Source organism: Xyrauchen texanus, chromosome 21 (genome assembly GCF_025860055.1).
Source record: "Xyrauchen texanus isolate HMW12.3.18 chromosome 21, RBS_HiC_50CHRs, whole genome shotgun sequence".
NCBI lineage: Eukaryota > Metazoa > Chordata > Actinopteri > Cypriniformes > Catostomidae > Xyrauchen > Xyrauchen texanus.
In genome coordinates, this window is record NC_068296.1 from 16,134,051 (window position 1) to 16,147,867 (window position 13,817).

Below are 13,817 nucleotides of genomic sequence, written 5' to 3' on the forward strand. Positions count from 1 at the left end.
AAAAATAAGACACTCAAACATAATTTGACTGTCAATGGATGTACTCTCATGTAGTCTTCTACAGCGAAAAATGTATGTGTTATTTTTGATACCAATCTGTCCGTTGAAAACCACATTTCCAATGTTTGTAGAACATTCCATCTCAGAAATATTGCTAAAATACAACACGTTCCCTGTTTTTAATGCCAAAAAATGAATTAATGCAGTCATGACCTCAAAACTAGATTATTGCAATGCATTACTAAGAGGATGTCCTGCAGGTTCCATAAATAAACTTTATGGAACAGTTAGTTCAAAATGCAGCAGCTAGAGTGCTGACTAGAACCAAGAAATATGATCATATCAGCCCAATCTTAGCATCGCTACATTGGCTACCTGTTAAATTTCGTATTATTTTTAAAATACATCTATCTTCTTACAAAGTATTGGTGACAAACTGCAGCCTGTACCAGCCAGATATCACTTCAGTCTACTATGATGGACTTATGCCAGCACCAATCATCAGACATGGGATACTTTACTGGACACTGCCTGAAACTTGGACTTAAAGATGGACTCAACTGTAAATAAATCTGCCACAAGCTTACAGTCAAACTGCAGTGCACTTTACTGACCTCTGCATGCATCACCTTGGTCAAAGGATGGACTACACTCTTAAAATGGAATATGTAGAAAAAAATTAAATAATTGCAGCCTTCATCAGCCAAATAACAAAAGACAATGCATCTGTTTGTACTTCCGAAGTTAATTAAGAATGTAAGTTCAAAGATTTTAGTCTTTAATCTTACAGTTAATACAATATATTTTTGTTTAAACATTGACCCCTTACACTTACTTAGTTTCCAAATTACAAATATTCACTTCTAATACACATAAATTACAAATTATAATTTTAAGCATTATAATCATGCTGCTTAGCCAGAGGTGAACAAGCCCCCACAGTGAGCCTGGTTTCCCCCAAGGTTATTTTTCACCTTTAACCAACATCTTATGTAGTTTTGTGTTCCTTGCCACAGTCGGCTTAAGCTTGCTAAATATAAATATAATTATTTTCTATTATTTATATAAAAGGTACAATTTACAATCATGTCTTTTTTTTTTTTAAACCACACTATTATGACTCAAAGTCATTAATATATTACAGCTTTTACTGTTGAAGCATAATTTTCTGTAAAGCTTCTTTGAAATTATGCGTGCTGTGAAAAGCACTATACAAATAAAAAATGACTTGACAATTTACCTTTAATCAATATGTTTAAGCATGTGTACATGAATTGGTCTTAATTTGATGGTATGAGTGTATACTTCTGTACTGTAAGCATATATGGACCTTAAATGGTTTTTAATAAAATAGTTTGAAAAACACAGAAACATTACTCACTGTTGCTGGATTTGAGGTCTCTGTGAATGATTGGCACAAAGGTCTGGTTGTGCAGGTAGTCCATTCCAGTCGCAATCTGAACTGCCCAATTCACCAGTACCCGAGGGGGCACCTTCTTCCCAGCAAGTGTCCGGTTTAAAGCCCCGCCACGGGCGTACTCCATAACCAGGCAAAGATTTGGCTCCAGTAGGCAAACACCTCGCAGGGAGATGATGTTGCAGTGTCGGAGCATCCAGAAGAGTCTGGCCTCCTGCCTCACGTTCTCTGCTGTGGCACTGATATCCTCATCGAGGTCCTGGCGGGCCGCTTTAACAGCTACTTCCTTACCTCTCCACACACCCTTATAGACCTTTCCAAACCCACCGGCACCAATCACCTCCTCCAAGCACAGCTCTGAGAAATCAATCTCCAGTGGAGATTCTCCACCAACCAGGCCTCCAGGGGGCAATGCAGGATATGTGGTATCCCGTCGAGTCACATAATTACAGGGGAATATGCCCACCTTGTCCTGTATTTTGCCAGTCCACCAGCCCTCATCTCCAGACACTTTAGAGTCCTTAGAGAGTACCTCCAGTAGATCGCCACGCCGTAGGGTCAGCTCCTCATCTGCTGTGGCCTCATAGTCGAACACGGCCGTCCAGAAAGTGTTACTCCCTTCATGGTGATGGGGTAGATGGGAATCTGGGGACTCCACAGAAGAGGAAAGGGTTGAGGAGTTCCAGCTGCTGCTGTTCTCTGCATGTGTCAGGCGGGGCATTGAAGCTGTATTTGCAGGGAGGGCAGAGGGAAGTGGGGGGCCACAGGAGCCCCCACTGCTGGTGCAAGGTATTGGGGCGATGCTGCTACCACCTCCTACTCCACTTGTATATGGGTCCATTGCTGAGTGTACAGGTCAGCGATGAGGTTTCAACTGCTGGAGGAGGCCCTCGGTCAACTCACGCACAATATCCATGCAGAGCCCATCTACTGAGTACAGGCCTTCTTGAAAAGGGAAGAAATCAACAGGTAAAGCTTCAGCTGGGCTGCCCTTTCACCGTCCTCACCGATTGCTTGGATTGCCCACAGCCCACTTTGTGTGTGTCTTAACATTTAAAGAGCCTTGTCCTTTCAAACAGATGCAACCCGTCATTCGGTTAGTGTGTGTGCTTGCAGCTCTAATAAGACTAGGAAGAGGATATTGAATAAGAGCTTTGCATTGTGTAACAAGTTTTACATAAAGAAACAAGAGATCCAAAGTGCTTGAGATTAGGTCAGAATATCAAGTCAATCTAGAGGATATTGATTCAAAAAGTCAAAAAGTATTTTTGGTTGTTTGAAATGACATTGACTTTTCCAATAGAAACTGTTATCATTGAAGGTCTTGGAGACAGCTTGATTGATTTTTCTTTTCAACTCTTCAACAAAATGGATTGTACTACATGATAACAACAGGAAGAAGGTGGGTTTTCTCACAGTTGGCCCCACATCATATAATATGGTGCTTCAAGATGAAGAGCTTATTTTGGAATGTTGACTCTAATCCATCGAAATCTGATCCATGTCATATTTGCACAAATGCATAGGACATCACTTTTATTCTTTGCAATCGATGCTAATGAATATTCATAGCCTTAAAGGTCATGCATGTGCAAGCTCAAGGCATCTTCAAGACATTTTTCCCTTGCAGCTCATATTTGACAGGTATACAAAGATGACCAAGCATCCACAATTATTTCCGCCTAATATTAATTAACGTGTAAATCCTGCAAATCGGCCACGGTATTATCTAGTTTAAGTCTCTAAACAGCTTTTAAGAAAAACGCGCATCCATTTTAAGATGTGAATCATAACAGAGAGATGGCAGCGCCAAGGACTGTACTGCAGATCTACAGTGGTTTGCCTTTTAATACACGTCATGAAAAACCAACCAGCCAGTCACTTTATCTTAGCCTATTTCTACAAATTACACGTGCGAGTGTTTACCTCGATCATTTCGTCCTCATTTTCCGTGGTTGTCATTTTGAACAGAAGCTAGACCTTTTATAGTCACCAAGCAGCTGATTCATAAAGCTGGGGACTGTTGCGTATATAGAGCCTACATAATTTTTGACACGCTTAAGCGAAACCTCGTGTTAGTATTGGTTGTTAATATGATACTGAAATATATTATCTTAATTTGAGAAATGAGAGTGATGCGAATGGATTGCACAAAGGTGACATTTATCCAGGTCGTGGTGATAGCAAGGCTACGAAATACTTCACCATAATGTGTTACTGTTGCCTAAATAGAAGCCAGCAGAAGATGCGTCCACCATCTTGGCAATGATAATAGTATTACTACTACTATTAGTAGTAGTAGTAATAATAATAATAATAATAATAATAAAACTTAGTTCATTTCTACATTCTACAACAATATTTCTTGTAATCCAGAGATACGTTTAACGGTACATCCATGCGTTCATCCAGGCTTCCTCTCAAAATAACCGTATTTTCTGGATTCAGGTGTATGTTTCTGGTTACCTAGATCGTTCACTGTACATCACAACATACATACATCTCGTCGCATGGGCGTATCATAACGCTGGAATAATCCCATTCGTTTAATGAGACGATGCTCTTGAGTCATTCTTCCAGTTGGGTCATTCGGTCCACCTGTCGTCCACCTCAGTCGAATCGGGTTTTCTCCCGTTTCCTTTTCTCTCTGTGAAAGACGATCTATCCATGGACCGAGCTGTCAGCGCCTAGGCTGACTTTGCATCCAAATACGCCGGCTGGACTGGGGGTGGAGGACAGTAGTGGATGCTGGGAAATTGAGTTTATTGTGTACACACTGGAAAGCCTGATATGGATGTGACACAATACATCTTAATAATTATCTTTTTAGGAACAAAGTGTGTATAATATATTATAATAAAATATAATATAATATAAATTTTTCAGCCATAACAATTAATATAGATGGCAAATCAAATAAATTTAGCTTCTCTCTCTCTCTCTCTCTCTCTCTCTCTCTCTCTCTCTCTCTCTCTCTCTCTCTCTCTCTCTCTCTCTCTCTCTCTGTGTGTGTGTGTGTGTGTGTGTGTGTGTACTGCAGCATGTACTTTAATGACTTCTATTAATTTAGTATGTATCAGAGAACTATAGAAACTGATGTATATATATTTCGTTTTTGTACATTTACCTAATTTAAATATCATTTTTTTCATTACATGCAACCAAACTGAGTTATACCTTTAATATAATTTAATGTGTATAGAGTCACAATTATTTACTTCCATGATTTTCATCTGATTAGTTACCTAATTGCCAAATGAAATATTTACAATCCATTCCAATTGATTTGCTAAACTGCACTACAAAGGAAAGACAGGAAAGCAGGCCTTCTCCATTAGGTCATACTGCCCCCTGGTGAGGTTCTGGCTTACATCAATGGCAATTTTACTTTCTGCACTGTAAACCAACTTCAACTGATTATAATGCAAAACCAAACAAGGTATTCGAGGTAATATAAATAAATTAAAAACGTGTATGTTGGTAGCTTTTGGCATTATAACTTTACATTTACTTTTGTTTACATGGACATGCAAATTCACTGAGCTACTTTAAATGTTTTTGCTTATGGAAATACAAACATCAATTTGGTGAGAATTGTGGCTGGTACATTTATGGTGACTCCCTTTGAATTTATTTTTGATCATGCATTAAAGGAATAATCCGGGTTCAATACAAATAAAGCTGAATCAGCAGCATTTGTGCCATAATGTTGATTTTATCAAAACATAATTTTGACTTGTCCCTTCTTTTCTTACAAAAAAGCAAAAATTGAGGTTACAGTGAGGCACTTAAAATGGAAGTCAATGGGGCCAATTTTCTGAGGGCTTCACGGCAGAAATGTGAAGTTTTTAATTTTCTGAAAGCACTTAAATGTTTTCTTCTGTTAAAACATGTGTATTATTTAACCCTCACTATTAGCACTTGTGCCCCTCAGGGATGCGTTCTCTGCTCTTCTCCCTGTTCATGAATGACTGCGCTGCAAAAGACCCCACTGTCAACCTACTGAAGTTTGCAGATGACACCACGGTCATCGACTTCATTCATGATGGTGACAAGTCTTCGAATCTTGAGCTGTACACACTCAAAACAGTGGAGATGATAGTGGACTTCAGGAGAAATCCCCCTGCACTCAGTCACTGAGTCTGTCCTGTGTAGGGGAGAGTGGGGACGGTTGCAACATTGGGCAGTTGCAACATGGCTTATTCCTCCAATCAGGAATGAGCTAGAGTGATGATACTCATACTGCACATACTCAGTTAGCCCTCTTCCTTTCTGGAAGAAAATAGCCACATGTGACCATTCCTTCTGCAAAAAAATACTTTTTTTTAATGTAAAAAGTAATTTGTCATAATGGATTTTTTTGTTTTTGTCATACTGTCTAAACTGATTGCGTGAAGCACTATAAAGTCATATAATTTTAATCAGTGTTTTTTTAGCTTCTAAAAGGCATAGCTACCATGTGCCAAGGCTATTGTGTCAAGCTAGCATAGTAAGTTTTATCATGGCTGTAACATGCTGTTGCAACTGTCCACTATGACAACATTGATGTAAAAGCTTGTCATAACCAGTATTGTGTAGTTACTCTAACAAGTAATTAATAACTAACTACTAATTACATCTTTCAATAGCCAGGTGTCTCCCCTTTTTTAAGTAATTACTCAGACTAAGCCACAATGTAGCCTACATTTGATCTGTTCTGTGTTTTCAGTATGCCACAAGAGAGGAAACGCACAACAGAACAAACAGTTCAGTTCAAATAAGTACACAAAAGTATTTCAGTGTCTTGATTTTGATTAAAAAATATATTTTGTAAAATTTAATCAAATAATTAACCAAAACAGGGTTGTTACTTGAAAATATGTTTTTCTTTTTTCTAGTATTTGTCTTTAGACAGTTCATTTAACTTAGTGAAGACCCTGTCTGTGTGCAAAGAAAATAAATAAATTACAAAATGATGTTAAAGAATGATTTTTTTTTTATTACATTTGAATGTCCATGTGGACTGTTGCAACGTCTCCTCTTATGGGGCCAGTTGCAACATTAGACTTTGTCTATTCAAGTATAAATTGTATGTATATTATCATATATACGCTTGTTACAGCAGCGTGGGTGGGTAGCTGAGAGTTGTGGGAGATGTGGGTTTTATGTATTAAAATTTTGGGTTTCCAATACAAACAGTCTCTGAGAAAAAAAAAAAAAAAAAGTGTTGCAACCGTCCCCGCTCTCTCCCCTACATCCAGGGACGGATTACCAGTGCCCAGGGGCCCTTGACTGCAAGGGGGCCCTTGACTGCATGATCTAGATTGGTGATCCCCCCCTCGAAAACCCTTTTGAGCATGAACAACGAACCCTCATTGGCCCCAGGGCCTTTGCAAGTCATAATCCATCCCTGCCTACATCTATAACAGTCTGGTTAGAATCAGTCACCAAATCAGACAAGAAAACTACAACGGACAGTCTGGAATGCTTAGAGGATTATTATTGGTGCCTCCCTGTACATCTCCAGAGTGACGAAACGTGCATGTAGAATCACTCTGGACCCCACACACCCTGCCCACTCCCTCTTTGAACTGTTACCGTCTGGCCGGTGCTACAGAGCACTGAGCCCAGGACATCCAGGCACAATAACAGTTTTTACCCTCAGGCCATTTTCCTCATGTACTGTTAAACTGCCTCAGGACTCCCCCATAGTTTGTGATAACTTCAGAACATTTTCAGAAAATGTGTTTACCTCATGGTAAATGCAAAGAATTTTCCCTGGAGTAAGTGTTGACATAAATATGTATTAAAATGTAATAATAAAAACAGTTTATTTTTTTATTTTATTGATACTCATCTTTGCACGTTTGTTAAATTGCAGATGACACTGTAATTTTAGACAAGATTTCTTTGCCTTCCAATTCAGTCGTTTATGTAATAACAAGAATGACCACAGGGATGTGCAATACACTACACGAAAAAATAAATAACTACTTTGCTACTCTAGTGTGTGTAGAAGTGAAATCTACATTTGTGGCATACTGATGAGCCCTTCATAGAACAATTCATTGTGCGACTTGATGTTTTAATTTAAAAAATGCTTCTATTACACCATCGCGTGATCGCAGTTAGCAAAAAATATTTTTAAATCCTACGGAGAAACTGCAGTCTGACGTCATGCAAGCACACCAAAGCGCATTAATTTCCAAGAGGAAATCCTCATTGTGCAGTGCTACTCAGCTTAGCAAATCTACAGAACATTCCAAGTTTCATTTACTATATTTGTAAAATAGTACGATGTGTATTGAAAACGTAGGTTAATGTGATGGTTTTCACATTAGTTCCTATCGTATGCTATTTCATTCAGGTTTATTACAATGTGGAGATGTGTCAATTGTTTAAACGCCACTGAAAACGTATAGTAACCTACAACCGACTGCTCACCACGCTACATTGCAGAATGTGCCCTCTTGCATTACTACAGCATCTTGTGAATGCATCCATGCCCATGCGCAGTACAATGTACGTGTGTGTGTGTGTGTGTGTGTGTGTGTGTGTGTGTGTGTGTGTGTGTGTGTGTGTGTGTGTGTGTGTGTGTGTGTGTGTGTGTGTGTGTGTGTGAGCGTGCGCGAGCGCGCGAGTAGCAGCAGTGCGTCGTGGTTTCGGTTGGCTGGGAGGAAGAGGAATAACGAATGTGGGAGCCAAGAAGAATTTCTCGTTGGTGAACGGCGCTGGGGCGAGAAGCGACCGAATAGCCATAGTATTTTGGAAACCTATTTACGGACTACACATGTCTCCAAAGGGAATATAAGTTTCCCCTCACGCGTTCCTTGACCGGATAAGGTAAGATTCGGGAATAATACGTTTTTACGTTCATGCTTAAATTAACAATGCGAAATGACGAGTAAACTCGGGAGCCTTAGGCAAGCTTTCAGATTCTGTCATGTTCCTTCATTATATGCACGACCATTCAGTGGGCAACGGTGGCTTTCAGGAACCAAGCAGTGGTCATTATGTAGGATTTGAATTCATTGTAATATATTTTAAGTGAAAAATGTTAACGAATATAAACGGTTTAGTTCTTCCTGATTAGCCAGAGCGCATGCGTTGGGCTAGCACTTTGTAGTTTTTACTCACCTGGACTTAGGCCATTTAACAATAGCGAGACTACAAATTTCACACAATGGTGCCCTTGTTCTTTTAAAAGTTAATATTGTCGCGTGAAGCACCTTAAAACGAATGTTGGTCTGATTTTTGATTTCGGACAAAGTTTCAGCCAATTCAAGAATCTCTTTTAAGAAGCCATTGGAAATGTGTCTGGTCAGCTATTTAAAGGTCGTTATACCAATTAAAAGCAATATTTTCCTTTACAGTCTTTTTAATCATACATTAGGTGTTTTGATGTAAGCTTAAGTTTCGATACGTTTTTTTATTTGCCACTTGCAAAAGGTTTGCCCGTGATCTGGAAAGTTTCTAAATAGAAATAGGACACTTGCAGTGTTTTGATGATGGCAGAAGAGCATTTGGAAAAGTCTGACAATGGTTTCCATTCCAGACACGTAACTTTAGCAATGCTCTTCATTTTCAGCCGTCTCTTGACATTTTCACCTTCTGAACAACAGGTGACTAATGTGACACTATTGAATTATGTGCTTTATTATGTTGGCATGAATATTATTTACTCCATTGTGGTGTATCATGAACTGTGATGTGAAACAGTATTATTGATAAAAATAATCCCTGTATAAAAATCAGTTTATGTTGGATAGATGTGACATAACCAGTGCACACACACCACAGCACCTCACTGAGTGATATAAACTAGTCCTATATTAGAGAACCAGACTGTCATGCCTGGCATTTAAAGGTTTTATAATGGTAAATTCCTTTATGAGGCCTCATTCAATCACTTTAATATATCTATTACCAATAATAAAGATAGCCAAATTCAGTTTACTTCGTCTGTATAGCGGAGAACAGTAAGGGGCTTCTATTTGGGCAAACATGGACATTAGTCACTGCTGTCGCCAAAACAAAAATTGTCACGTACTGGGCCCATATCTTCTTTATGGTAATAATTTAAGACAAAATGTTGATTTGTGAAGAGTTGAATGCCGTTGTAAATCTGAATAAATGCTTCCAGGTGTTAGGCTCATCTCCAGTTTTCACCAGTGCCATATAAAGTAGCAATATACAGTACTGTGCAAAATATTTAGGCACCTGTGAAAAATGTTTCATAGTGAGGATGTCTTAAATAGTTATAATGCCATCAATATATTAAATATAAATAATGCCATAAATAGTTTTTATTTATCAATTACCATTATAGAAAGTCCAGCACCAGTTCTGCTTGGTGCACCTGGACACAGCTTTTCTTGGTTGTTGGCAGAGGATGTTCCAAGCTTCTTGGAGAATTTGCCACAGTTCTTCTGTCTATTTAGGCTCAATTGCTTCTCTTTCCATGTAATCCAAGACTTACTCAATGACTGACTGACTGGCTGGCTCTACCAGACAGAAGCTGCTGACATCCATGGTGTGGCCCAGTGATGCTTGGAGTTCAACTGAATTACATGCATACAATGTTCATTGCATTTATATATTCACTTAAAATTACCTTATTTGGGCATTCAAATGTGATTGGAATTTAAAGTGCACAATAATCGCGGTTATCAGAAATAACCATGATTAGTTCAAATAACCATGATTAGATGATTATTTAATAATCGCGACAGGCGTAACTAAATATATAAATAACCATCTTTAGACAAAGGTTTTTGTGAAACCTCTTATGTGCCTAAGAATTTGGCACAGTATTTATATATGTGACATGGAACATTTTGACTTCTTGACAATTCGCAAGTACTTTTTCTCATCAACAAAACAGAAAAAAATCATACTCGCATACAAAGACTTCCTTTACAGTCTGCTGGTCAATGTTACTGATAGGTGAGGGTTTTTGAATAGACAAGCTCAGCTGAGATTAGGCCTGGATCAGGGGCATAGATTCCAGGGGGATGTTCCAATAATCAAAACAAGCATGTACAACCCCCCACCACTCCCAATGTTCATGGCCTGGATTGTCTGTAGGATTTGCATTTTGTTGTCAGTCCTTGCAGGTATGTTTAAGGGGTTGGTGGCAGCATTATCATCTGCAAACACACTAGTTTGGGTTCTTTTTTTGTCAGTGTTGCTTAGTTTTCAGGCAGAGAGAGAGGAGAAGAGAGTAGCTCATGGGCTAGAAAACTGCTTTTCTGTGGATACAAAATTCTCAAATGTTTTTTAGCAACATTCAGTTTAAACTGTAATTTCATGAAGGTAAACAATGAGTTTTGAATAACCTTTCTTTCTCATAAAACAACACACCCTTCTTAGTGGTCAATAATGCAGTTGGGCAAAAAAAAGAGAATTGTAAGATTTTCTGACTCATTAAGCAGTGCACATTTTGTGAGTAATTTGAATGTGCCGGATGTGCTTTCTGGCATGTGTTGTAAATGACCAGTCGATGCAACAAAGAACAGAGAATATTTTGACACTTAATAATTACAAACTTATGTTATCACAGATCTCATTAAACTGTAGGTTACTTTAAGGGAAGCTGTAAGCGTAATATCCAAACCTGCTTCCTTGACATCCATTACCTGGGTTAAAAATATCCCTAAAGCTGCTGAAGTTTCTCTTTCTCTCTCTCTCTCTCTCTCTGTCTTTTACTCTCTCTATTGGTCTCTCTCTCTCACTCTGCTCTCTCCTTCTGCCTGTTTGGCCAGTGTAAATATAGCCTATTTGTTTTTTGTTTTTTTGCTGGTGGATAAACACAGATGTCAAATAGGACTGTTTGCCACTGTGAACTCACCCCAGGAATTTTACATTTTAATTTTAAAGATATAGTTAATACAGAAAAAACATTATTGGGGGGACTTTAAAATGTTGTAACATTTCAACAATGTTTGGCAAAGAAACTCTCTCGTCTATGGCTTATAATTTCTAAAACTGTCCCTTTCCTTCGCGTCCTGTCAGTGTTGTACTTTGGGTTTGTGTGGTAAGAATAATAAACACAAGAGAGCTGTGAACTACAACACAACAGAGTTTTACTTCCACCATGCATGCGTTCACATACACGTTCCTTAGGTGTAGAACACACCCCCAATCACATGACATTAACTAGTATACCCACATATACTACATCCCTCTCTTCCAGGATAATATCACTATTTTATACTAAAAGTGTCCTTGAAATGATATGTCTATATTAAACGACGTAACCAGAAACCTTTTATTTTCTTTCAGCTTCAAACTATACACAGTCAGTTTTATGTATCCGCAACACTTTAACTTGTTTCAAAAGGATACTCGTATGATCTTTTCAGCATTTGCGAACTACATAGTCCTTCAGCTTAACTGGTGAGCAAATCTCTCTACCATTCCTAGTGTAATAATGTGTAGTAGTCACAGGTGTTGCTGTAAACTCTTAGCATTCTTCACTCACTAGGTTCTGATCCAGCTGGCTTCCTGCACTTTCTGGTGACTCAGGCTCTCATGAAGTGTCTGTTGATGTGTTTATAGCAGACCTCAGGTGATGTCTGTTCCTTCTGTAGAGCTTCCCAATTTGAGCCATGACATTGTATGAGCGTGGCTCCTCTCTCTTCTCCACAACTACCGCTGGCATCCACCCTTTCTTTGTCTCCATGCGCACCATACTACCTGCTGACAGGTTAGGCAAAGGCTTTGCTGTGTCATTGTAATAACAGTGCTGCTTAATTTGAAGATGCATAAGTCTGCTGTGGATTCCTTTGTGAGTAGCTGGTTTCAGCACTGCAGCAGTACCAGGAAGTCTGCTCCTTAATACTCTCCCCATGAGCATTTGTGCAGGTGAGTAGCTCATTCCTGTTACAGGGGTGTTGCGGAGCGAAAGGAGTGCCAAGTGAGGATCTACACCAGTTGAAGCTGCCTTTTTTAATACTTGCTTTACTGTTTGTACAGTTCTCTTGGCCAAACCATTTGATTGTGGATAACCAGGACTAGAGTGGATGAGTGTTATGCCTCACTCTGCCACAAACATCCTCATTTCATGGCTGGCAAAGGGCACATGATCACTCACTATTTCTTTTGGAACACCATTCCTTGCATACACACATTTCATCTTTCGGATCACAATGTGTGCTGTTTTGAAGTGCAACACTTCAGGGAACTTTGATAAATAGTCCACCAACACCAAGTATGAGTGACCATTGAGCTCAAAGATGTCGGCACCTATTTTGATCCACGGTAGCTCTGGTAGGTTATGTGACAGCAGAGGTTCTTTTTGATTCTTCGGCTGTTATCTTTGACAGGCCCCACATGCTCCAATAAGCTGTTCAAGGTCACTTGTCATGCCTGGCCAGCCATATGCAACAGGAACTACCGTAGGGTCTATGTGGATATGGTGCTGTCCTCAAAACTCACCAAGACCATTGAACACCAAGTGGTATTTCTCCATCAGTTCCTCTTTGGTGGATGGGGCTGTTGTATTCAGTGTCTCCACCCTCCTCACAAGCTGCAGCTCCTCACAGGCCTCTCTGTCGAGGATTGGCGTAGGTGATTGGTTGGCAATGAAAAACTGAATATTGGCATTCGAGCTGGCAGTTTCACATGATAATGTAACAACCCCTTCAGGTTTGAGCCTTGCACCACCATATGCCACTAAAATGGATCTGGTAGGCTGTAAAAGCCCTGGGCCAGGAATGTTATGGAATACTGACAACGGGAGTACATTGGCTTCAGCACCGGTGTCAAGTTTGAAATTTACTGCAACATTCCTTATATTGACCATTGTAAACCAGCCCTTTATCCATCTGCTCTTTGACTTCAGCATCCGCACATGTGACAGACCCAATAAATAAAGCACCAACTTCTGTGTGCTTGTTTGTAGTTGTGCCCTTGCTTTGTAGTGTTGTGCAAACCTTAGCAAAATGGTTACGCTTTTTGCACTTGTGGCACACAGCACCATATGCTGGACTCTCAAGTGGGGCGTGCAGTTTGCCGCATTTTTTACATAAGTTCTGCTTTGAAAATTAAATTTTGCACATGTTTTGCACTCAGCTGTTTAACCTGTTTGGCATCTATTTTTTGGTGTGCTTAACGGCATGAACGGTGGCATCATTTTGTATTCCCATGGCCTGTATCTGGGATTTTTCAACCTCAGCAGCTCTGCATATTTACACAGCTCTGTCTAGAGTTAAGTCAGCTTCTCGAAGTAGATGCTCTTTCATCCTTGTGTCTGGTATACTGAATTTTTTTTGTCCCTGATCATATCATTTTCAGCTGCCCCAAATTCACATTGTTTACACTTCTGGCGCATTTCTGTGACAAACTTGTAAATTCCTATTGATTCTGTCATCGTCAGTGACCAGAACTGGTGGTGCTCAAAAACAACATTGTTCTTGGA

General features: G+C 39.4%; 2 protein-coding genes across 2 annotated transcripts in view; one reads left to right on the forward strand and one right to left on the reverse strand.

Moving 5' to 3' along the window:
- Positions 1–4,101, reverse strand: part of LOC127661812 (mitogen-activated protein kinase kinase kinase 10-like) — a 48,643-nt gene extending 44,542 nt beyond the window's left edge. The window contains exon 1 of the mRNA XM_052152708.1: positions 1,382–4,101. Within this exon, the coding sequence (XP_052008668.1) occupies positions 1,382–2,258 (877 nt within the window). The 5' untranslated portion in view covers positions 2,259–4,101. The remainder of the gene's footprint in view (positions 1–1,381) is intronic.
- Positions 4,102–8,013: 3,912 nt separating this feature from the next.
- The window catches only part of LOC127661811 (signal-induced proliferation-associated 1-like protein 3), a 130,181-nt gene continuing 124,377 nt past the window's right edge, over positions 8,014–13,817 (forward strand). Inside the window, exon 1 of the mRNA XM_052152707.1 lies at positions 8,014–8,239. The gene's annotated coding sequence lies outside the window, so the exon portion shown is untranslated. The remainder of the gene's footprint in view (positions 8,240–13,817) is intronic.